The 24,962-nt window shown below is 42.4% G+C and overlaps 1 protein-coding gene across 5 annotated transcripts in view; it reads left to right on the forward strand.

Moving 5' to 3' along the window:
• The window catches only part of LOC126259181 (tyrosine-protein phosphatase non-receptor type 2-like), a 76,479-nt gene that overhangs the window by 23,442 nt on the left and 28,075 nt on the right, over positions 1-24,962 (forward strand). For 4 of the 5 annotated variants that reach the window (XR_007546479.1, XM_049955758.1, XM_049955760.1 and 1 more), the window contains exons 4-7: positions 9,491-9,624; positions 16,112-16,337; positions 21,672-21,827; positions 22,083-22,248. Coding sequence is in view for 4 of the 5 variants with exons in the window: in XM_049955758.1 (XP_049811715.1) it covers positions 9,491-9,624; positions 16,112-16,337; positions 21,672-21,827; positions 22,083-22,248 (682 nt within the window). In the remaining variant the exon portion in view is untranslated. The remainder of the gene's footprint in view (positions 1-9,490; positions 9,625-16,111; positions 16,338-21,671; positions 21,828-22,082; positions 22,249-24,962) is intronic. The other variant, XM_049955759.1, reaches the window with a different exon arrangement.

The following is a 24,962-nucleotide window of genomic DNA, read 5'->3' on the forward strand; positions in this document are numbered from 1 at the left end:
TAAGTGATTGAAAGCTGTGAACTCAAAAGATGATTTACTTAGTGAACTGAACTGCTCAAAGTGTGTAATGTTGTAGTGACAGTAACGCAAAATAAAAGGAGGAACAAACTATAATTCATTGATTGTTTCTTGTTGCAACAGCGACATCGTGAGCCTTAAAATCGATTCGAAAGCATTTACTTTAAACTCCTATATAATGATGACCATGAAAGTAAGAGGGGAAACACACATTGTAAAACATTTTCTTGTTGTATACTTACTGTTTGCTACTGAAAGATAACAAGTAGCTTGAAACAAATAGTATAGTAGCACACGAATATAACATAAAAACATTTGTTTACTTGTGATTTCTATATTTCCCTTTAAGTAGCAGATAATTCAAATTTTAAAAATAAATGTTTTAATTAAGGCTTGTTACTGTTTACTGTGTAGAATGCAGCTTTACATTTACTGTGAAATGTAGTACATTAAACCAGCCTGAAACTTGCAGCAAAGCTATATACACTATGTGATCAAAAGTATCCGGACACCTGCCTGAAAATGACCTAAAAGTTCACAGTGCCCTACATCGATAATGCTGGAATTAAATATGGTGTTGGCTCACCCTTAGCCTTTTACAGCTTAGCGTTAAAAATATCCCAAAGATGTTCTATAGGACTCAGGTCAGGACTCTCTGCAGGCCAGTCCATTACAGGGATGTTATTGTCGTGTAACCACTCGGCCATGCATTATGAACGGGTGCTCAGTCGTGTTGAAAGATGTAGTCGCCATCCCCGAATTGCTCTTCAACAGTGGGAAGCAAGAAGGTTGCTAAAACATCAATGGAGGCCTGTGCTGTGGTAGTATCACACAAAACAAGGGGTGCAGGCCCCCTCCATGAAAAAAACTACCGCATCATAGCACCACCGCCTCCGAATTTTACTATTGGCACTACACATGCTGGCAGATGATGTTCACCAGACATTTGCAATACCCACACCCTGCCATTGGATCACCACATAGTGTACCGTGATTTGTCACTCCACACAACATTTTTCCACTGTTCAATTGTCCAATGTTTACTCTCCTTACACCAACGAGGTGTTGTTTGGCATTTACTGTTGCAATGTGTTGCTTATGAGCAGCCGCTTGACCATGAAATCAAAGTTTTATCATCTCCTGCCTAACTGTCATAGTATTTGCAGTGGATCCCGACACAGTTTGCAATTCCTGTGTGATGGTCTGGACAGATGCCTGTCTGTTACACATTACAACCCTCTTCAACTGTTGGGGATCTGTCAGTCAACAGACGAGGTCGCCCTGTACACTTTTGTGCTGTACGTGTCCCTTCACGTTTCCACTTCACTGTCACAATAGAAACAGTGGACCTAGGAATGTTAAAGAGTGTGGAAATCTTGCGTACAGACATGTGACCCAAGTGACACCGAAGCACCTGACCACGTTCAAAGTACTTGAGTTCACCGGAGCAACCCATTCTGCCCTTTTATGATGTCTAATGACTACTGAGGTCGTTGATATGGTGTACCTGGCAGTAGATAGCAGCACAATGCACCAAAATGAAAAGCATATTTTTTGGGGGTATCCAGATACTTTTGATTACATAGTGTACTTAATAGAGTACTTTCTTTTCCATTATCAGTGAAGTGCTTGCTTCAGCAATGTTGGTGTCATTACCTTGAGATACTACACACAATCATCTGATGTTTCCTCAGAGTTTATGTCGATTTACTTTTTACTGGTTGTCATCTCCAGAAACCTGAGTGCTAAAGCTACAAAGCACTGGCCATAGATTTGCTTGCTTGCTTGCTTGCGCGCGCGCGCGCTTGTGTGTGTGTGTGTGTGTGTGTGTGTGTGTGTGTGTGTGTTTTACATCTCTTTCATAAAAACATGTTTTTACAAATTTATCATTGTCATCTTAAAAAGTAAAGTATGATGGCATCTTGTGAGAGAATTGTTTATGAAGCTGAACCTGAGGAGATGGTGATGTATTGTGCAAGAGAAGATTCATCAGTAACTTTCCCATGATTTGCAAACTTTCAGAGCAGCGATAATATCTGTTATAAACAAAGTTCACAAGCATGGAGACCGAATGAGTTTGAACCAGTAGTGTAAGACTCTCAGTATATTAAATAGTGACGCATACATTGAGACTGTTGGCCACTGCTTCTGTTTCTCTATATGTAAAGGGTCCTTCATACACTCAGTATTTATTGCACAATAAAGTTGTGTTAATATACTGTGCAAAAGTGCAAGGCCAATAATGGCTCAATATTATAGCGCAACATGTCTGTTAGAACTTTGCCTTCGTAGCAAACACATCAGTGCTTGTTGATGTAGAACTCGTCATGTGTTGTGATTGCAGTCACTTTGTGCTGCAAAAAGAAAAGCAAGAGGAATTAGTAACAGGCAAAAAAGTCTCTCAGAAGGCAATCTACACCAGCCATATTGACATGCTTAGAGAACCCCCCCCAGGGGGTCCACAACTCTTTCGTGGATACGTGCGTAGCGAGCACGGGACCCCGAGCTAATGTGGCCCTCCTTCCTTTCCGGGCTGCATACCTTCCTTTTCCGCATCCTTCCCTCTCCCCCATCTTCGCCCCTCCTCCCCTCACCTCTGGCTCTTTCCTTCCCCCACCGAGCGAGGTGGCGCAGTGGTTAGACACTGGACTCGCATTCGGGAGGACGACGGTTCAATCCCGCGTCTGGCCATCCTGATTTAGGTTTTCCGTGATTTCCCTAAATCGCTCCAGGCAAATGCCGGGATGGTTCCTTTCAAAGGGCAAGGCTGACTTCCTTCCCCATCCTTCCCTAATCCGATGAGACCGATGACCTCGCTGTCTGGTCTCCTTCCCCAAAACAACCAACCAATCTTTCCTTCCCTTTCTCCCACTCTGGGAGTATGGTTTGTTCCTACGTCCGGAGACGGACACTCGTAAATGTACCGCATTCTTCGCCTTCTCTGCTTGTATGTCTTCATCCTTCCTTTGTCCTTCTCTTTTCTTTACCTCTTCTCTTTACCCTTTTCTCCGCTGCGGCGTTTGAAACCTCTCCTCTTTCCTTTCTCTTTCTTTGTTTTTCCCTTTCTCTTTCTTCCTCCCTGTGCGTGTCTGAAGGCTGACCCATGCATTTTTGTGCGTAGCCGGTGACGGGGTAGCGCGTAATTCCCCGCCCCGGGTAGACAGGTAGGACACGTACGTACCCCCTGGTAACGGCCAGGCCCAGGGAGGGGTGATTACCCGAGCTGATACCTTCCGAAAGTGCCGATTGGTCCCTCCGTCCGTTTGTCGGGAGGTGTGAACAATCACCTAAGGTGGGAGTGCCCTCAGAGAGGGCCCCCACAAGGGAGGAGCGCGCCATCGGAGACGCCGGTAATCATGGGGGATTCTTCCGCAATGGTTTCCTCACCTTCCACTATGTCTGCTCACAAGCGTAAGTTCACTGAGTCTCAGCCACAGACAGTTCTTCCATCGTTGCCACAGTTCCTTGTTTCTCGGTCTGACGAAGGTCACAACTTCTCCATGGTCAACCCTTTCATTATTCAGAAAGGTGTCGACGCAATTGCAGGTCCTGTAAAGTCTTGTTCCAGATTACGGAATGGCACCTTGTTGTTAGAAACAGTCAGTGCCCTCCAGGCACAAAAATTGTTGCGTACTTCACTGCTCCACACTTTCCCTGTCCGGGTTGAAGCGCACCGCACTTTACATTCCTCGCGTGGAGTCGTTTATACACGCTCCCTCGATGGATTGCCTGACGAAGAAATTCAGCACTACCTGTCTGACCAGGGCGTAACGGCTGTTCATAGAGTTATGAAAAGGGTTGACACGAACATTGTTCCAACCCGTACTGTCTTCTTGACATTTGACAAAGTTCAACTCCCATCGAAAATCAAAGCAGGCTATGAGAGAATTTCTGTTTGCCCTTACGTCCCGAACCCTACGCGTTGCTATCGGTGTCAGCGGTTCAATCACACCAGCCAGTCCTGTTCCAATCCGGCCAAATGTGTTACGTGTGGCAAGGATGCCCACGAGGGTGCTTGTCCACCTCCATCCCCTCGCTGCATCAACTGTATGGGTGACCACGCTGCTTCCTCTCGTGATTGCCACGGTTTTAAGGACGAAAAGCTCATCCAGGAAATCAGAGTGAAGGAAAAGGTGTCGACCTTTGCTGCTCGAAAATTATTCGCCAGTCGACAGCCCACCGTGCCTCAGACAGGAAAATACAGCACTGTCCTTGCTTCTCCTCGGCCAACAAAGGAGGCAGCCATGCAGACTTGCGACCTCACCTTTAGTGCCACGGTCGTGGGATCGGTCAGCGCAAAGATCGCCCGTTCAACCTCACCACTTTCGCCTGCCCACTCTATGGCTCACCCTTCATCGGGTTCTGCTAAATCTCGAGCCCAAAAGTCAGACACCAAGACTTCGAAAAAAGAGCATACTTGTGAAGATTTTTTACATACCCCAACTTCACAACCATCGGTTCCTCCTTCTTCTAAACATCATATTTCCAAGAAGGCTACAAAGAAACCCAGTTCATCTCCTTCTCCGCCAAGGCGTGTCCCATCTACAGCACCACCTGGTGGAAATCGCCCTCGGCCGTCGTCTGTGTCGCCGAGGCGCACTACTGGCGGCCGATCAACCGGCCGATCGCTGGTGGCAGGAGCTGCTCCTGAACAACCTATGGATCAGGATCTTCTCCCTTCGGCTGAATGCCATTCCATGCTGTCGGTCGCAAGCTCTGAGCAGTCGTTGAGTTGACAGCAACTTTGGTCACATTCCTCCATTTTCTGTTCACCCTATGTCCATTATCCACTGGAATATCCGCGGCATTCGAGCCAATCGGGATGAATTGTCAATCCTCTTACGATCCTTCTCGCTGGTCATCTTCTGTCTTCAGGAAACAAAGCTGCGTCCCCATGACTGCTTTGTTCTCCCTCATTTTTAGTCCGTCTGATATGATCTCCCCTCTGTTGAAGGCACTCCAGCCCATGGAGGACTCATGATTCTTCTCCATGATACTCTCCATTATCACCAAATCCACTTAAACACTTCCTTCCAAGCTGTCGCCGTCTGTCTTTCCCTTTCCGGATACACGTTCTCTCTTTGTACTGTATACATTCCATCGTCCACACCAATGGCACGAGCTGATCTCCTTCATCTTCTTGGTCAGCTTCCACCCCCCTATTTGCTGGTTGGGGACTTCAATGCCCACCACCCGCTTTGGGGATCTCCACATCCTTGTCCACGTGGCTCACTATTGCTAGACGTCTTCCACCAAGCGGATCTAGGTCGGTACTGTTTCGCTAGCTCGGCGCTTCGAATGGTTCGGCCTTGATGATACACACTCGAGTGACCACTTTCCATGTGTCCTTAGACTGCAGCCTCAACTGCCATATATGTGCCCGCGACGCTGGAAGTTTGCCCAAGCCGATTGGACACTTTTTTCGTCTCTAGCGACATTCGATGACCGTCACTTTCCCAGCGTCGAAGGTGAGGTCACACATATTACCGACGTTATTCTTACAGCTGCGGAACATTCAATACCACGCACCTCCGAATTGCCCCGGCGCCCCACAGTTCCTTGGTGGAACGAGGCATGCCGTGACGCAATATGTGAGCGGCGACGTGCTCTTCGCGTTTTCCGCCACCATCCTACTTTGGCCAACTGTATCCGCTATAAGCAGTTCCGTGCGCCATGCCGGCGTGTCATCCGCGATAGCAAGAAGGCAAGCTGGAAATTCTTTATTAGCTCATTTAACACCTTCACTCCCTTCTCGGAGTCAGCTTCGACGGTTCTCAGGCGCACCTAGTTTCTCCCCGGTCTCTGGGCTCACTGTCGCGCATGATACATTAGTGGACCCCGTCGCAATTTCTAACTCATTGTGTCAGCACTTTGCTGCGATTTTGAGCTCTTCAAATTACCCGCCAGCGTTTCTCCCGAAGAAACATGCAGTGGAAGTGCGACATCTTGCTTTCTCCTCTCAAAATCGCGAAAGCTACAATACTGTTTTCTCCATGCGGGAACTCCAACATGCACTATCTTCTTCTCACTCCTCCGCCCCAGGACCGGATGGTATCCACGTCCAAATGTTGCTGCATTTATCAACCCATAGTCTGCGTTACCTCCTTCGCCTTTATAATCGAATTTGGACCGACAGTACTTTTCCCAGACGATGGCGGGAAGCTATCGTCGTTCCTGTTCCGAACCCTGGAAAGGACAAACATCTCCTCTCTAGCTATCGCCCCATTTCTCTCACGAGTAATGTCTTTAAGGTTTTGGAGCGTATGGTGAATTACTGTTTAGCTTGGTGGCTGGAATCCCGCAGTCTTTTTAACACCTGCCCAATGCGGATTCCGAAAGCATCGTTCTGCAGTTGACCATCTTGTTGCTCTCTCCAACTTATATCATGAACAATTTTCTCCGGAAACGCCAAACGGTAGCAATATTTTTTGATCTGGAGAGAGCATACGATACCTGTTGGAGGACAGGCATCCTCTGCACAATGTTCTCTTGGGGCTTTCGAGGTCGGCTGCCCCTTTTTCTTCGCGAATTTATGGCAGAGCGCACATTTAGGGTGCGGGTGAACACTACTCTCTCCCGTACCTTCTCCCAAGAAAACGGGGTACCCCAGGGCTCCGTGCTGAGTGTTGTACTGTTTGCCATTGCCATAAATCCAATTATGGATTGTCTCCTTCCTGATGTCTCGGGCTCCCTCTTTGTGGACGATTTTGCGATCTACTACAGCTCTCAACGGACCAGCCTTCTTGAACGACGTCTTCAAGGATGTCTCAATCGCCTCCACTCTTGGAGCATCGAAACCGGCTTCTGTTTTTCTCCCAGTAAGACCGTTAGTGTTAATTTTTGGCGACGTAAGGAGTTTCTTCCACCCTCCTTACATCTAGAATCTGTCAACCTTCCGTTTTCAGATGATGCTAAATTCTTGGGTCTTATGTTTGACAGAAAACTGTGCTGGTCCTCCCACGTTTCCTATCTTTCGGCTCGCTGTCTGCGATCCCTCAACACCCTCCGTGTCCTGAATGGTACCTCCTGGGGAGCGGACCGAGTGGTCCTTCTCCGCCTCTATCGCGCCTTAGTGTGCTCGAAATTGGACTATGGAAGCATAGTCTACTCATCTGCTCGGCCGTCTATTCTTCGGCGTCTCGACTCTATCCACCACCGTGGATTACGTTTAGTGTCTGGAGCTTTTTACACCAGCCCTGTGGAAAGCCTTTATGCTGAGACTGCTGAACCTCCGCTGTCCAATCGGTGAGCAGTCCTTCTGAGTCGTTATGCTAGCCATCTGTCTTCCATGCCTGCTAATCCAGCCCATGACATTTTTTTTGACGCCTCCTTTGATGTAGGGTATGCAGGCCGCCCCTCCTCCCTACTACCACCGGGAGTCCACTTCCGTCAACTGCTCCATTCTCTTTCCTTCCGCTTTCCTAAAACCTTCTTGACAACTTGGGGTACAGCACCGCCTTGGCTCCGTCCCCGGATCTGCCTGCTCCGTGACCTTTGTCGATTTCCCAAGGATGGTACCCCTTGACTTGTTTATCGTCGGGCATTTGCTGCTCTATGTGCACAAATGACGGAAGCCACATTTATTTACACCAATGGCTCGAAAACATCGTTAGGTGTAGGGCGTGCCTATATTGTTGGTGACACCCCAAATCACTTTCGGCTTCCTGACCAGTGTTCAGTTTATACTGCGGAGCTTTACGCTGTTATCCCGGCTGTCCACTACATCCGCCGCCATCAGCGGATACAGTACGTTATCTGCTCAGATTCTCTCAGCTCTCTCCTCAGTCTCCAAGCTCTTTACCCTGTGCACCCTCTGGTCCACCGGATTCAGGACTGTCTGCGCTTGCTCCACCTGGGGGGCGTCTCGGTGGCGTTCCTCTGGCTCCCGGGACACGCTGGTATCTGTGGGAATGAGGCGGCCGATATAGCAGCCAAGGCTGCTGTCTCTCTTCTTCGGCCAGCTATTCTATCGATTCCCTTCGCTGATCTACGGAGCGTTTTATGTCGTCATGTTGGTTTTTTATGGCACGCACATTGGTCGACACTTCCCCATAATAAATTGCAGGACGTGAAAGCTCTTCCTTGTGCTTGGATCTCTTCCTCCCGAACGCGTCGTCGGGAGAAGGTAATTTTAACTAGACTCCGGATAGGGCACTGTCTTTTTAGCCATCGACATCGTTTAAGCGGCGATCCTACCCCACTCTGTCCCCACTGCTCTCAGCTGTGGACGGTAAGACACCTTTTAATTGAGTGCCCCTATTTTACTCCGTTACACGCCCGTCTACAGCTGTCGCCTGATATATCTTCCATTTTAGCGTATGACACGCGCTCGGCCGATCGCGTTCTCGAGTTTATTAGTGCCAGTGAAATGACGTCAGTCATTTGAAGCTTTTTTTGGGGACAACCAACCCCTTTCTGTAGTGGATTTTTAGGCCTTCCTTGTGCTTTTAGTTTCTCCAATTTTATGACTTTCGTTCCCATTGCTGCTGGTTTCCATTATCGGTTTTTTACTGTTTCCTAAGTCACGGACTGGGCGCTAATGACCATAGCAGTTTTGCGCCCTAAAACCAAACCAAAACAAAACAAAACAAAAAAAAAAAAAAAAAAACATGCTTAGAGAACCTACAGCAGAGCCAGATAACTGTCGAAAGACTTTAAGGTCAGAAGAGGAATCTTTCAACAAATTGGTGAACTTTGTTACGCCTTATGTACCCAGGAAAAATACTGTTCATATATTTGTTGGATTTCACTTTCCATGATATTGGAGACGATTTATAAACCTGAAAAGAGTAAGAAACATCACCGTTGAGTATATGCAAGTAGTGCTGTTATGTATTGCTGCAATAAATAGTACTAGCTTCCGAAATATGCATGTAACCAGTTGCAGTATTATTTCTATGCACTTAAATAACTATGTCAAATACTTCTACAGATAATTACTGAATAAGTATTATGTCTGTAATCTAACTACTCCCCTGAATGCACTTCATCAGATGACTCTATCCATTTGTTTTCACTGATGTATTCCCATTAATAGGGCATCGCTATATCGATTGTTTGCATGTCTGCGGATCATGAGGTCTGAGCAGAATCTGTTGCATATTGCATAATATCACCCTTAAATGGTACAGCATACTGTCTGTCAACATTTTTAAGGCTCTGCAGTCTCCTTCAATATATTATGCAAATTGTCAGTACTGCTCTCAGACAACAGTATTATTGTGCAGTACTCAGTATTTTGCAATAAATATTATTGTGTGTGTGGGGGGGTGGGGGTGGGGGGGGGGGGGGGGCTCTTAAGTTGTTGTTATAAGTGTAATATGTTTTGTCAACAAATATTTTACGATGTCAGAATTCTCAGTTAAGCCTCCTTTACCATCTATATAAGGTTGTTCCTAAAGGTTTGGGACACTGTGTATATCTACTGCAGTGTGAAGTTTAATATTATTAATGCTGCTGAAATTATTTTCAGGTTAAATGTCATCAGTACTGGCCTTCAGGTACAAAACCAGGCGTGGATGACAGACTGGAATTGAAAGATGTTGGCCTTGTTGTAGAGTTTGTCTCAGAGACTGAAGCCTCATACTATACAACAAGAGTTCTGAGGTAGGCAGTTTGGATTTTACCACACTGCATTGATTAACATTTAGTTTTTCCAAACACTTCCCCTGTTTGTGTGAACATCATCTTGAACTACAATTAATTGAATACAGGAAAACCTGTATTTCCCTGGTGACAGCATGTCTAACAGCAGCAAGAGACTCAGACATCCAGTAAAATAATTTTAACAACTGCTGGAACTGATTGGTTCACAAACTTATGACATTGGGAATACACTGGAACAATATTAGAAAAGGATAGTTCGTACTCGCCATATAGCGAAGATGAGTTGCAGATAAGCACTGTCACAAAATGAGCTTTAATCGATTCTCTTCTTTTCTACTAACCCCCCCCCCCCTCCCCCTTTCCTCTGTCCTCAGTCTAACCTCCCGACTGCACCTGGCTGCCCTACCCATTCTCCACTTCATCGCTACGCACTTCCAGTAGCTGCATTTTACTGTCTCCCACCCCATCCTGCTATTCCTCTCCCTCTCCATCCTGCTATTCCTCTCCCTCTCCACCCCAGCCTCCTCGTACTCCCACCTGGTTGCCTCTTCCATCATACGTACGCTGCTGCTCGTAGTCTGGCTTCAGCTGCCAGAGACTGTGCATGTGTGCACACACGTCTGTTGTCTCTTTTCGACAAAGGCCTTGTTGGCCGAAAGCTCATTTTGTGACCATCTTTTTGTTGTGTCTATCTGCAACTCAGTGTCTCCACTGTATGGTGAGTAGCAACAATCCTTCTATAATTCTGTCACATTCCATCCTGGACTTTCCATTTTAATAGTGTTAGTTTTACCTCTCAGCATTGTATCTCATTTGCACAGTGACTTCTCCAATGTAATTCTTCAGCCCTGTTTCCTACAGGCAGTTCATTGTCTTTTGCTAGGTAAAGAGATCTCTGGTTCTAAAAGCTTCCATTTGTTTATGCTATCTACATAAATAGTATTCACTTTAAAAATAGTAGTTTCCCATGAATCAGTATTTAGCACACTGTGCAAGTGATGGATGATATCAGTGACTGATATCTTTGAAAGCAGTAAAGAGAATGATCCTTTTTCATGAACACTTTGTGGTGAGCTGTCTACTACTGGCAACAAATTTCCCTACACTGTGTGCTGAATGGCTCAAATCTGTTTTCTATGACACTTCCACTTATCTTCATTTTCAGCTACTAATATGACCTGAGTGTACCCTGCTGAGGAGTTAGAGCAGTTTTGAGTCACTTTTCTCTTATTTGGATAAAGCAAGTGGAATTAGCCTTCCAGCTCTCCATAAATGTTCAGTTATTTCACTAAATGACTTTAGGTGGATAACAGGCTGATTTGTTAAATGAGTCCATGGTTGATTATTTCCCTATTTTTTTCTCATAGTTTCCAATTTCCAATGACCTCAGTATTGGTGGAATATTAAATTCAAACTTGCCTGTATTTCCTCCACCCTCCTTTACTTTGTGTAAATTTCTCCCTACGTGTGGTTTTGTCTGCTTGTTAATTTCTTGACACTCAGCATCGTCTGACTGCTGGCTCATTCACTTTTTACTGTGTAAAAATTCCATACTCATCAGTAATGATGTATAAACATTTCAGAGATATGCCCTTGAGATGTAAGATGCCTTTTTCTTAAGCTAATGTATAATGTTGTAGGATCAAAAATGACTTATCTGTTGCTTATTCATTGCTGAAAGCTTTTTATATCTGGACGCGTGGTGGACCCAAGTTCATATTTTCTCTAACAGAATTCTCTGTACCAGATTTAACATTCTATCATATCTGATGAGATGCAGGTTGGGGTTTATTATATTGAAATGCAGCACATTGTACATCTCGATCAACTTTTAACAATAAATTTTCTTGCAGCGGTGTACCATAGGTCTCTAGAAAAGCACAGCGTTCCAAAAGATTGGAAAAGGGCACAGGTCATCCCCGTTTTCAAGAAGGGACGTCGAACAGATGTGCAGAACTATAGGCCTATATCTCTAACGTTGATCAGTTGTAGAATTTTGGAATGCTTATTATGTTCTAGTATAATTACTTTTCTGGAGACTAGAAATCTACTCTGTAGGAATCAGCATGGGTTTTGAAAAAAGACGATCGTGTGAAACCCAGCTCGTGCTATTCTTCCACGAGACTCAGAGGGCCATAGACACAGGTTCTCAGGTAGATGCCGTGTTTCTTGACTTCCACAAGGCGTTTGATACAGTTCCACACAGTCATTTAATGAACAAAGTAAGAGCATATGGACTGTCAGACAGACCAATTGTGCGATTGGATTGAAGAGTTCGTAGATAACAGAACACAGCATGTCATTCTCAATGGAGAGAAGTCTTCCAAAGTAAGAGTGACTGGGTGTGCCATAGGGGAGTGTCGTAGGACCGTTGCTATTCACGATATATATATAAATGACCTTGTGGATAATATCGGAAGTTCACTGAGGCTTTTTGCGGATGATGCTGTAGTATATCGAGACATTGTAACAATGGAAAATTGTACTGAAATGCAGGATGATCTGCAACGAATTCGCATGGTGCAGGGAATGGCAATTGAATCTCAATGTAGACAAGTGTAATGTGCTGCAAATACATAGGAAGAAAGATCCTTTATCATTTAGCTACAATATAGCAGGTCAGCAGCTGGAAGCAGTTAATTCCATAAATTATCTGGGAGTAGGCATTAGGAGTGATTTAAAATGGAATGACCATTTAAAATTAATCATTGGTAAAGCAGGTGCCAGACTGAGATCCATTGGAAGAATCCTAAGGAAATGCAGTCTGAAAACAAAGGAAGTAGGTTACAGTACACTTGTTCGCCCACTGCTTGAATACTGCTCACCGGTGTGGGATCCGTACCAGATAGGGTTGATAGAAGAGATAGAGAAGCTCCAACGGAGAGCAGCGCGCTTCGTTACAGGATCATTTAGTGATCATGAAAGCATTACGGAGATGATAGATACTCAAGTGGAAGACTCTGCAAGAGAGACACTTAGTAGCTCAGGACGGGCTTTTGTTGAAGTTTCGAGAACATACCTTTACTGAGGAGTCAAGCAGTATATTGCTCCCTCCTTTGTATATCTTGCGAAGAGCTCAGGACGGGCTTTTGTTGAAGTTTCGAGAACATACCTTTACTGAGGAGTCAAGCAGTATATTGCTCCCTCCTTTGTATATCTTGCGAAGATAGCATGAGGATAAAATCAGAGAGATTAGAGTCCACACACAGGCATACCGACAATCTTTCTTTCCACGAACAATATGAGACTGGAATAGACGGGAGAACCGATAGAGGTACTCAAGGTACCCTCCCCTACACACCATCAGGTGGCTTGCGGAGTATGGATATAGCTGTAGATGTAATTGGTTGTGGTACATATACTTCATATAAAGTAGATAGTTGTTAAATTACTAGAAGCCAGTTCTTACCTTCAGGAGACAGAACTCCCAGTATTGGCAGTAGAAATAAAGCATTCAAAGTGTTTGGAGCAGTAGGTTCTTTCTTCAGTGGAAGAGAGGAATTAGTTGGGAGAGATTTGGAGGGGTCAGGTCACTTTGACCTCAGGCTTGAGAGAGGCCTACCTGCTATGAGGGGGAACACACACAATGATGAAGTAAAAGAAGGCATCAGAGTGTTTGCTGAAAGACAGTACACTTGTAAACATTGCACCAACTTCAGTTGAGGTGCTGTGAAAAGAGAGAAGATGGGGAAAGGGGGGGGGGTGAATCTAAAAAGTGGAAAGAATAATCCAGTTAAAAAAAAAAACAGAAATAAAAAGGAAGGGGAAAAAGGAGAAAAAGAATAGATGGTTGTATATATGAAGCAGTGGAGGAATGAGTAGGTTAAATCGAGGAGGATGGTGGGTTGTGATTTTTGGAGGAAGTAGTACTGAGTAGGAGAATCAAAATGCATCATCTGGTGTAGCAACCTCTCAAGTTTGTCACTGTCATGCCATCAAGCTTGTTAAGTAACTAGATCTGGACATCCCAGTGACTGACATTTCTTCCTGTCCATTGTTGTGTGGTGCCAGTTTGAAGATAGTCATCACATTATGTAATGAGTCCATATCAGTTGATAAAACAACACGAACAGTTCCCAGGATGCTGTGCCATTAATGGTGTACCACTAGGACTGGAGGAATTTGTAGTCGGATGCAGGCATGGGACTGGTTTTACAGTGTAACAGTTGCAACGCACAAAACTTTGATATTGAGTGTCAGATAGTCAGATAAAGATCGAACACGAAGTCAACTATAATTGCAAACAAATAACTACTGTTATCATGACTACTTACAAACCTAAGGTATATGAACATAAATGTACAGGTACCCATCTCGACTTGTGTTTATATGCTTGCTGCAGTATGTCAAACATTCCAAGTGTCAGATTGACTCACTTAAATTTTCACTACTTTTGCCAGTAACGATCACTCTTTTGCCTGTCACAATCCCTGTAGTAATAATTTATGCAATGTTATTGCAAGGCCTAAATTACACCAACCTACCTGAAGGTCTCAACAGTTGACTTCTACTCCTGCAGCTACCAAATGCAAAATACACTCCTGGAAATTGAAATAAGAACACCGTGAATTCATTGTCCCAGGAAGGGGAAACTTTATTGACACATTCCTGGGGTCAGATACATCACATGATCACACTGTCAGAACCACAGGCACATAGACACAGGCAACAGAGCATGCACAATGTCGGCACTAGTACAGTGTATATCCACCTTTCGCAGCAATGCAGGCTGCTATTCTCCCATGGAGACGATCGTAGAGATGCTGGATGTAGTCCTGTGGAACGGCTTGCCATGCCATTTCCACCTGGCGCCTCAGTTGGACCAGCGTTCGTGCTGGACGTGCAGACCGCGTGAGACGACGCTTCATCCAGTCCCAAACATGCTCAATGGGGGACAGATCCGGAGATCTTGCTGGCCAGGGTAGTTGACTTACACCTTCTAGAGCACGTTGGGTGGCACGGGATACATGCGGACGTGCATTGTCCTGTTGGAACAGCAAGTTCCCTTGCCGGTCTAGGAATGGTAGAACGATGGGTTCGATGACGGTTTGGATGTACCGTGCACTATTCAGTGTCCCCTCGACGATCACCAGTGGTGTACGGCCAGTGTAGGAGATCGCTCCCCACACCATGATGCCGGGTGTTAGCCCTGTGTGCCTCGGTCGTATGCAGTCCTGATTGTGGCGCTCACCTGCACGGCGCCAAACACGCATACGACCATCATTGGCACCAAGGCAGAAGCGACTCTCATCGCTGAAGACGACACGTCTCCATTCGTCCCTCCATTCACGCCTGTCGCGACACCACTGGAGGCGGGCTGCACGATGTTGGGGCGTGAGCGGAAGACGGCCTAACGGTGTGCGGGACCGTAGCCCAGCTTCATGGAGACGGTTGCAAATGGTCCTCGCCGATACCCCAGGAGCAACAGTGTCCCTAATTTGCTGGGAAGTGGCGGTGCGGTCCCCTACGGCACTGCGTAGGATCCTACGGTCTTGGCGTGCATCCGTGCGTCGCTGCGGTCCGGTCCCAGGTCGACGGGCACATGCACCTTCCGCTGACCACTGGCGACAACATCGATGTACTGTGGAGACCTCACGCCCCACGTGTTGAGCAATTCGGCGGTACGTCCACCCGGCCTCCCGCATGCCCACTATACGCCCTCGCTCAAAGTCCGTCAACTGCACATACGGTTCACGTCCACGCTGTCGCGGCATGCTACCAGTGTTAAAGACTGCGATGGAGCTCCATATGCCACGGCAAACTGGCTGACACTGACGGCGGCGGTGCACAAATGCTGCACAGCTAGCGCCATTCGACGGCCAACACCGCGGTTCCTGGTGTGTCCGCTGTGCCGTGCGTGTAATCATTGCTTGTACAGCCCTCTCGCAGTGTCCGGAGCAAGTATGGTGGGTCTGACACACCGGTGTCAATGTGTTCTTTTTTCCATTTCCAGGAGTGTATATTGAGCAGGAACTACCTGTACACCACATTCCCCTGTAACATAATAGGCACCAGTCTCATATTAAAATTTAATTTTACCTTCCACTGATATTCTCTCTCTCTCTCTCTCTCTCTCTCTCTCTCTCTCTCTCTCTCTCTCTCTCTCTCTCTCCCCCTCTCCCCCCTCTCCCCCCCCCCCCCTCTCTCTCTCTCTCTCTCTCTCTCTCTCTCTCTCTCTCTCTCTCTCCCCCACCCACACACCCACCCACACACACCCACACACACACCCACACCCACACACACCCACACACACACCCACACCCACACACACCCACCCACACACCCACCCACACACCCACCCACACACCCACCCACACACCCACCCACACACCCACCCACACACCCACCCACACACCCACCCACACACACCCACACACACACACACACACACACACACATAAAATAATTATGCTGACATTTTGTAACATATTTTGTACACAGACATAATTTAATAAGGTCCACTTTCATAGATAACTCATTTTTTCAGGTTGATAGATGAAGTGACTGGAGAGAGCCGGCAGATTCTACAGTTCCATTATACTACATGGCCCGACTTTGGCGTGCCAGAGAGCCCAACAGCATTCTTAAATTTCCTGACTGTAGTTCGACAGAGTGGTGCACTGGACCAGAATGTAGGGCCACCAGTTGTGCATTGCTCAGCTGGAATAGGGCGTTCTGGTACTTTCTGCCTTGTCGATTCTTGCCTTGTTCTTGTAAGTTTGTATGTTATTATTCATTAATAAATAATTGTATGTAGTTGGCTTTTGCACTCCATTTTGGCAATACACACATTGAATGGATCACGTCAGTCTGTTGAGGAACGTGGACCTTCGATTTGTGTTGGTAAAATGAGTTAAAGTGTAGAGAGAAAACTAGGACTTGAAATTTATTTATTATTTCCCCTGTGATTTTGTATTTTGCAATTTCACGTTTATTTGTAACTTCGGTGTTACAGCTGTTAAAAAAATTTTCATCTTATAACAGTAATTATGGCACAAAGATTGATGGTACTATCTCCCAATTCAAACCCTCCACATGATGTCTGAGCACTCTATATTTAATAAAGAGTGTAAGTGATGTTTTGTATGTATGTGGAGAAACTAAGTAGTTTTTCTTTCAATTCTGGATTTTGCTGTATGCATATGTTTGCAAGTTTCTTATGAAAGCAAGTTACTTGCTCTTTTTCTTCTTGGTATCAGATCAATACACACATGTAAACCTGCCAACTTTTACAGTTTACCCATAAAATTTACAGAAATTGTAACATTTTACAGTTTTACGTGTGTTGGTGTCATCTTACAACTTTGCGGACAAAAATTTGAAACATTAACATTCGATAATTGCCCCACTTCCAGACAGTCGATTTTTTGCGAGGGCCAAAGGCAAGTTTAGGCAGTTGATAACTCATTCTTTGATATGATTGGTATTTTTAACCTTGTGATGTTCGTGTCGTCATTGGAATCGAACTTAAAGCCGGGATAACAGTTCTTCCATGTGAATCTTACATGTCAGCAGTCTCTGATCTGCAAAGTCTTTGTTCCAGACGCTTGTTGTGATTTAACCAATATTCTTTGGCGATGTGTGGACTAATTACATTTGTTTCGTGTGTGTGTGTGTGTGTGTGTGTGTGTGTGTGTGTGTGTGTGTGTTTACCGCATACAAATTCTTCTTTGTTCACGAGGCTGATGTGTTCATTTAGTGGATTATGACTTTGTGTGCTTCGACAGTTTTCGATAAAGTGTTTGACTGCCCTGAGTGTTTATTTTACAATTTATGTGATATTCAGTGATCCAGGTTCCTTTCGATGTTTCACGACATTTGTTCTTGAACGTTTTCATACACTGTATTCCTGATGTAGGATTCATGAATAAATCAAACACGAAACAGCACTTCCAGGCATTTAAAGAATAAAGGGAGAAAAATTTGCCTTCTGCATGGTGTGTGGGAGTGATATTAATGTTGCACATGGTGGATGAAAAGATTTAAGTAATAATCTGAAGTGCAGTAAACACGTAATTTATGTTAAATTGAAGAAAGGTAATAAGAAAATCAACACCTTCCTTGCAAAGTCTGAAAATGTTGACAGTGGCATAATGAGGGCTGAGTGTCCTGTTTTCTTCCTTTTTGGTGGAACACAATGCAGCCTTTAAGTCCGACTGATTGTGCTGGTGCTGTATTTAAGATGATGTTTCCCACAACAGAAGTTGCAACGAAATGTAGCTGTGGCTGCATGAAAACCACGTGCATTTTAAGTAAAATGGCAAAAAATGCATCATCTGAAATTAAGTGCTTTCAGAATCGACCATTTCCTTTGGCAGCGGGTGGAAGCAATGATAAGAATGCCAAGTTGTATCCTGTTGTTACATACTATGACATTCTACAGGGAAAAGTAGTAAGCACTGTGCTATCCATACCAGCATTAGATGGGGAAGCAGCAGGGTGAAACGTAGGAAACCTGATGTTATCACAGCTTAATTCTCATAACATAGCAATTGAAACCTGTGTGGCTTTCTGCTCTGACAATGCTCCTGTTATTGTAGGACACAAAAATGGGGTTCCAGAAGTTCTGAAGGAAGTTCAACCAGATATTGCAATCCTAGGTTGTCTTTGCCACCTGATTAATCTAGTAGCTGGAAGATTACCACTGAAGGTGTTATTGTAGGACACAAAAATGGGGTTCCAGAAGTTCTGAAGGAAGTTCAACCAGATATTGCAATCCTAGGTTGTCTTTGCCACCTGATTAATCTAGTAGCTGGAAGATTACCACTGAAGGTGGATGAGATCCTTGTTGATATATTTTATTTCTTAGAGAAGAGTGTCAAAAGAAAAGAACACAATAAAGAGGCAAAGAAAATATATGTACTAGGTGGTTATCTTTAGGCAGACTACTGGACCAGTGGGATCCTCACCTTTCTTTTTTTAAGGAGGAAGTAATATTATGTGCCCAAATCATTTCCAAAAGGTTGACATCTTTCAGAATACCTAGAGTTGAACAAAGAGCATAAGAAGAAGAAAAATTGTTGATTCTGCTACTACACATCCCCTAAAAGAATAGCATATTCTTCCAAATGTGACAAACCCACTGTAAAAAGTAAAGACTTCTGCTACAACAAATGAGAAAAATTGAATATTTTCCTGAACTTGAACAAGGCCTTTTGCACTCCTCTTCATGTGACTCTTCCTGTATTTGACAAACTGAACGTTGCCATTCAGACTTCTTCCCACAACTCCACTTTTTATTATAACTTCTAATGGGTTTGAAAAAGCAACTGTTCACATAGTTTAAGACCAATCTTCTCAAAAACTCCTCATTGCTTGAAGTTGAGTAGAACTTGATTCAAAATCAAAGAAGTGATGATTAGTTAGTTATTGGCATTCAGACTTCGAACATAGTGAATGATCTCCAGGATACAGATAAACCCCTTTTCTTTTCATCAGTGAGATACTAATCTTATACTGCTTGTGACTAAATCGTCAAAAATTTTCCACTTAAGGATGATGTGTTAAAGCATGCTCAAGTTGCGAGACAAAATTGAAGATGGACAGTAGTCTTCCATTCGTTTTTTCTTGGAAACTTCTCCTATCATGTTATGATGTTGTGAATGAGCTTCAGAGGCAGTTCACAGCTCTTAAAGTAGATGACACCTTCGCTGCAAATCAAGATCTGCAAGTGATTCCAGTTGGGCACAAATATCAAGAATTCACGGAGCTGAAGGACTTCATAAGTATAACCGAATTTCTAGAGTAATGCTCTCTATTCTCGCCATAACATATAGCAATGCAGAGTGTGGATGTGTTTTCAGCCTTGTGAAGCAGAATAGAATAGAGTTCAGATCAATGTCGAATGAATTTCTGAAGTCAATTTCTATTTTGGAGGCCAAGGATTCTGGTCCCTATTATGACAAAACATCTTCTAAGACTTTGCGCAGGAAGCTAAAAAGGCCACAACTATGACCTTAAAGTCAAACTAGCATGCGATTTGCAGCGAATGTTACATTACTTCTTGCCTGTGTTACGTTAAACAAGTTTTATTGTGTAAAGCCTTTTTCAATTGTCGCATATCTGCTTAATTTATCAAGGAAGTCCGTTATGTATATTCCAAACCAATATTCACCATGCCTGCTGCTGTTTAACATGGATTTCTTCTTGATTATTATGTTCATGTACGAATCATTGGCCTATGATGTAAGAAGATGTGATTTCATTGAAGGCTCTGTTTAAAACATGAATTACTGTATTTTATAGCCCAGAAGTATTATTATTTTCGTCAAGCCGGGATATATCAAATATTGTTAGAATTTTTTGTCACATGTGAGTTTTACTGATAGCCCTTTTCAAAAGTTGGCAGGTATGACACACACAAGGTTCCAAATTTTATCCACCATATACAATTATGCTTTAATATGAATGTATTACATTATCAAAAGTCTCACTAGATTTTGAATATTAAAACATTTCTCAGAAATTCATATTTGCTCCTCTTATTGGATCATTCGATACTACGAGGGTTGCCCAGAAAGTAATGTACCACACTTTTTTCCTTCAGCAATTCTTTATTGAACATAATGAGAATTACACACACGAAAGAATGCTGTTTTATCTACACACCGTATTTTTCCACGTAATCTCCATCCCTTTCTGCGGCCTTCCTCCAGCTCAAAACAACGGTGTGTATGCCCTGTCTGTACCAAACCTTATCCTGGTGGCGGAGCCAGTGCTTCACTGTGTGAATCACTACCTCATTGCCCTCAACTGACACCAATTGCCAGTATTGTCAGGTCTATTATGCAGTCAAATACACACAGTTCACTTAATGTCTGTCTGCCCTCACTCACTCACTCACTCACTCATCACCATCCAGTCCAAACCACTAAGGATAGGAACTTGAAATTTCCAGAGGATTCTGATCTTATACTGTAGGCATTGTTTAAGGAGGGATTGTTCAAAATTCCACTCCTAAGGTGGTGAAAATGGGATGGAAAGGAACTACGAAAATTGATATTTGGTTTCTGAGTCAGAAATTAAAAAAAAAAAAGTTAGTTTCAGCATTTTTGGAAATTCAACCACTAAGAGGATAAAATGGTGGGTGAAAGTTTTTTGTAAACAAATAATTATTGAAGAACTACTAAAGCATTTGTGAAGGTACAGGTATGAAAACTGATATTTGACTTCTCAGTTAGAAATTAGAAAAAAGTGTTTCAGTGTTTATGGAAACTAACACCCTGAGGGAGTTAAATAGGGGATGAAAATTTTTATGAAATTATTTTATTATGAAAGCATTTTCAAAGCTATGTCTATGAAAATTTGTATTTGACTTCTCTGTTTGAAATTAAAATGAAAAAAATGTCTGTCACTGTGCTTCGAAATTAAACCCCAAGAGGGTGAAATAGGTGATGAAAACTTTCAGGAAAATATTTCATTATATTAAAAAAAAAATTAAAGATAAATATATGAAAATTTGTTTTCCTGGTGCTGCTTGGTGAGTAGATTTTTTTATGTATCCAGTTACATGGTATTTCACTTCTGTTAGATATAAAGAAATATCCGTGTTAAGGGGATGAAAGTTTATTTTTAAATATCACCACAGGAACTCAAAAGGCTTGATTAACAAAATCCTTGTATCCCACTGCTAGAATTGCTTTTTGGTCAGAAGTACATTTGGAAAAGACCACCCTTCTATGGTCTTAATTAGCGCGAAAAGTTTAGGTGTTGCTGTTTGTGAACAACATAAAAAATAACTTAAAGAAAATCAAAAACATCTGTGCAGACCATACAGAGTATGCACACAAAGCAGCGGGCACTAAGCTAGTAATGTATGAAATTATGATGCCAGATTGTAGTTTACTCGCCACCTGCTTCAGCACATGGCTATTATTATTGTTATTGTTATTGTTGTTGTTGTTTCCTAGCACCACTAATTCAAAGCTTTACAGATTTGTGCACTGTTCCAGAAAAGCTAGACTATGTTTTTGTCTTTTTCTTGTGATAATTGTGTTCACTACATAGTGTCCTTAATGTCTAACAATTATCTTCTTTCTAAATGTAAGATTGAGGAGAATGGTCTTGACTCAGTAAACGTTGTGGATGTGCTACTGGAAATGCGGAAGTTTCGTATGGGTCTCATTCAGACGCCGGATCAGTTAAGATTTTCTTACTTGGCAATTATTGAAGGTGCGAAGAAACTAATTAACAACAATCCTTTGGTGAGTGTTCCAATGTAGTTTACACAAGTAACTAATTGAAATAAAAGTTATATATGTTAGCTCTGTTTACCAGTTTGCTGAAGTATATTATGACTTGTATTACAACTTGAAGAATATTCTTTAGAATTTTCCTGTGACTATAAATGATATTTAATGTTGTAATCTCTGCTGACGTTTCCTTTCACACTTTCTCCTTTCCTTGATTGTAAGAGAGATACGATCTTGTAATTGACAGTAGTGCTTCGTGTTTTTCAGCATGATTACAATAATGTGGAGGACACATCTTTGAACCATCATGATGGTTCAACAGAGGAGACTTCGGCAGATGAAGATGACACAGATGAACCACCTCCATTACCTCCACCACGAGGTGATTCGTTGACTCGGTCTAAGTTGGCTACAAATAATCATGGTATGAATGGTATGAATTTAATTATATTTTTTATTCATGAAGTACTTAGTGATATTAGCACTTACTGATCCTTTGTTATCAAATACAACCATCAGGTTAACTAGAGTTGTCAGCTGACAGGTCATGTGGCCTCTCCCTTTAATTTCTCTTCTTCTCTGTCTCCATGTTACTCCTGTTCTACTTCTGAGGAACTTCATGTCATGTGCCTGTAATCTGCTCACAGGGTAGAGATAGGATAAGAAGTGAAACAGTAAGGAAAGTAGTGAAAAAGGAACCCTTGCACAGTAGGACAGAAACATCAAGGCTAAGTTGGTACGGCCACTTAAAGGGAATGGAAACTAAGAGGATTCCCAAGAAGATACATGAAAAGGAGACACGAAGGAAGTGACAGAGAGGAAGACCAAGGGACAGTGGCTGAAAAGTGTGGAGGGGGGTCTAGAAGAAAAAGACCAAGGACTGGTCCATAGTGAGCACAGTCGGATAGTGGGAAAACAGGACTAGGTGATGAGGCTTGTGTTCCAAACAGACCCAGCCTGAGGCTACTGTTGTTGTCAATGATGATGACAATCATTTGGCCTAATGTCAGTGACTAAGGTTGTCAGTAACAGTAAAGTGCTAGTAAGTGATGCCATGGGAATATTATCCAATCACAAAGATTGAATGATGTGATCAATCCTCCTTACACTTACAAAGTAGATGATACTGACATTTCTACTTCCTTTCTTTAGCTCATAGCCCAAACATTAATTCATTTCAGCATCATAATGAGTTTGTGATTTCCAAAGTGATGATTTGTTAATTGAATCTTAAAAAATTAAACTGAGAGCAGAAATAGATAGAATGATAGTCTATGTTCCTTATGGGTCATTCCATGTCAAGTCACCCAGGCCTTGACACCAACCATGTCAGATTTTGATGAAACTTGGTACAATTACTTCTTTTATCATCCTGAAAGCACTTGTAAAATTTTTTTGCTCTATCTCTTATAGTTTTTTTTAATAAATTTTTAAAGTTTTTAGATTTGGCGTTGTTTCAGCAGTCGGAAATCGTAACTTAAACGTGTCCTCACAAATAAAAAAAATTGTATATTAAAGAATACTCAAGATACCAGTATTAAATTTTGGAATAAGTTTGTGTATTATATCTAAATGTTAAAAAAATTACCATAAAGATATATTAAAATCTTCCAAATGAAAAAAAATTACAAGTATTATTATTATTATTATTAATTTTTTTTTTTTTTTTTTTTTTTTTTTTTAGCTAATGGATGTTTAGTTTTACAAAAACTGCAATATCTAGAGTCTCAGACCTGATAGAAAGCTCAAATTTGTTTTAAAATACTCTTAATTGTATAGGCTATTAGATAAAAGAAAAATTATGTTGGCTTTTTAAGTTTAATAGTTATCTAATTTTTAAAATAATATTAATTATATTTTAAAAATAAAAAGTACCAAGTAACCGAAAATAAGTTTTTGTCTTCTTGGAGTAACAATGTACGCTTGAATTTTGTTTTGTTACTCCTTCGTTTTGAAGTAAAAAGATTATTACAGTGTTAAATAGTGCTTGGATAGTATTTTATTAAGTTTATTCGAACTTTCAGTAAGAATTGTTACTTAGTTTACAGAGATTCTTTTCCAATATCCTATAAAAGTAACCAGAACAGTAATGAGACCAAAAGTGAAATCAGTATGTCAGATATTCAGACCTGTAGTGTAGGGTTATTTAAAAAATCTGACTGTTTCCAAACAGCCTACACACCTTCAAAAATGTTACAACCGGTATCTGAATTGAGTGAGGAAGAAAAAGATTTGATCCACTTACGATCTGGAATTAATCTGTGTGAATTTAAGAATATATGTTCATACCACAGCTACTACTTTTTAAATGTTTTTGAAAAGTATCAAACAACATGTGTAGACCCACTAAAAAAACACAAAAAGCCCATCAAAAAATCGTTGAGAAGTGTAGGCTTGGATCTTTCTAAACAATTACTGACAAAAAATATTAGCATAAAACCTGGACAAAAGCTTTGCTCAACATGTCGTAACTTTTGTGAGGAAAAATTAAGAGTTGAAGTCAATGAAAGTGAAACAGATGATCAAGTCATGGTTGAATTAGAATCATTGGAATTCAGAAATGAATCCCTCGTACAAACAAACATTGCTTTTGATAATTTAGGTTTAACACCGATAAAGCTTCATGGCTTGTCAGAACAAAGTAAAGGGTCTTATTTTAAAAGGAAGGTTGGCAGTATTGAAAAGACTGCAAAAAAAAAAAGGTTTCAAAAGCATTAAAATATGATGCACCAAGTTCTGATGATGACGAAGAAGATATAAGTGTGGTTGAGAAAGCAAAGGATTTTGATGTAATGATTTCTTTTATGAAAGAGAAGATTTAATCTGTTGGGAGGTCTAGAAAAATCCAGATTCTGACCATGGCTCCAGATTCTTGGAGTCGAAATAAAGTGATGAAAGAATTTAATGTAAGTGAGTACATGGTGCGACAAGCTAGAAAGCTAAAATCTGAAAAGGGTATTTTGGAAACTCCTGGTCCAAAAAAAGGTAAAACTCTTTCTGAAAATACAGTAAGACTTGTAACAGATTTTTATGAAAAGGATGAAAGTTCCAGAGTGCTACCTGGAACAAAAGACAAAGTAAGTGTCCAAAAAAATGTGTACATGCAAAAAAGACTCATTTTGTGTGACTTGAGAGAACTCTATTATT

This window comes from Schistocerca nitens, chromosome 5, assembly GCF_023898315.1.
Source record: "Schistocerca nitens isolate TAMUIC-IGC-003100 chromosome 5, iqSchNite1.1, whole genome shotgun sequence".
Classification (NCBI taxonomy): Eukaryota; Metazoa; Arthropoda; class Insecta; order Orthoptera; family Acrididae; genus Schistocerca; species Schistocerca nitens.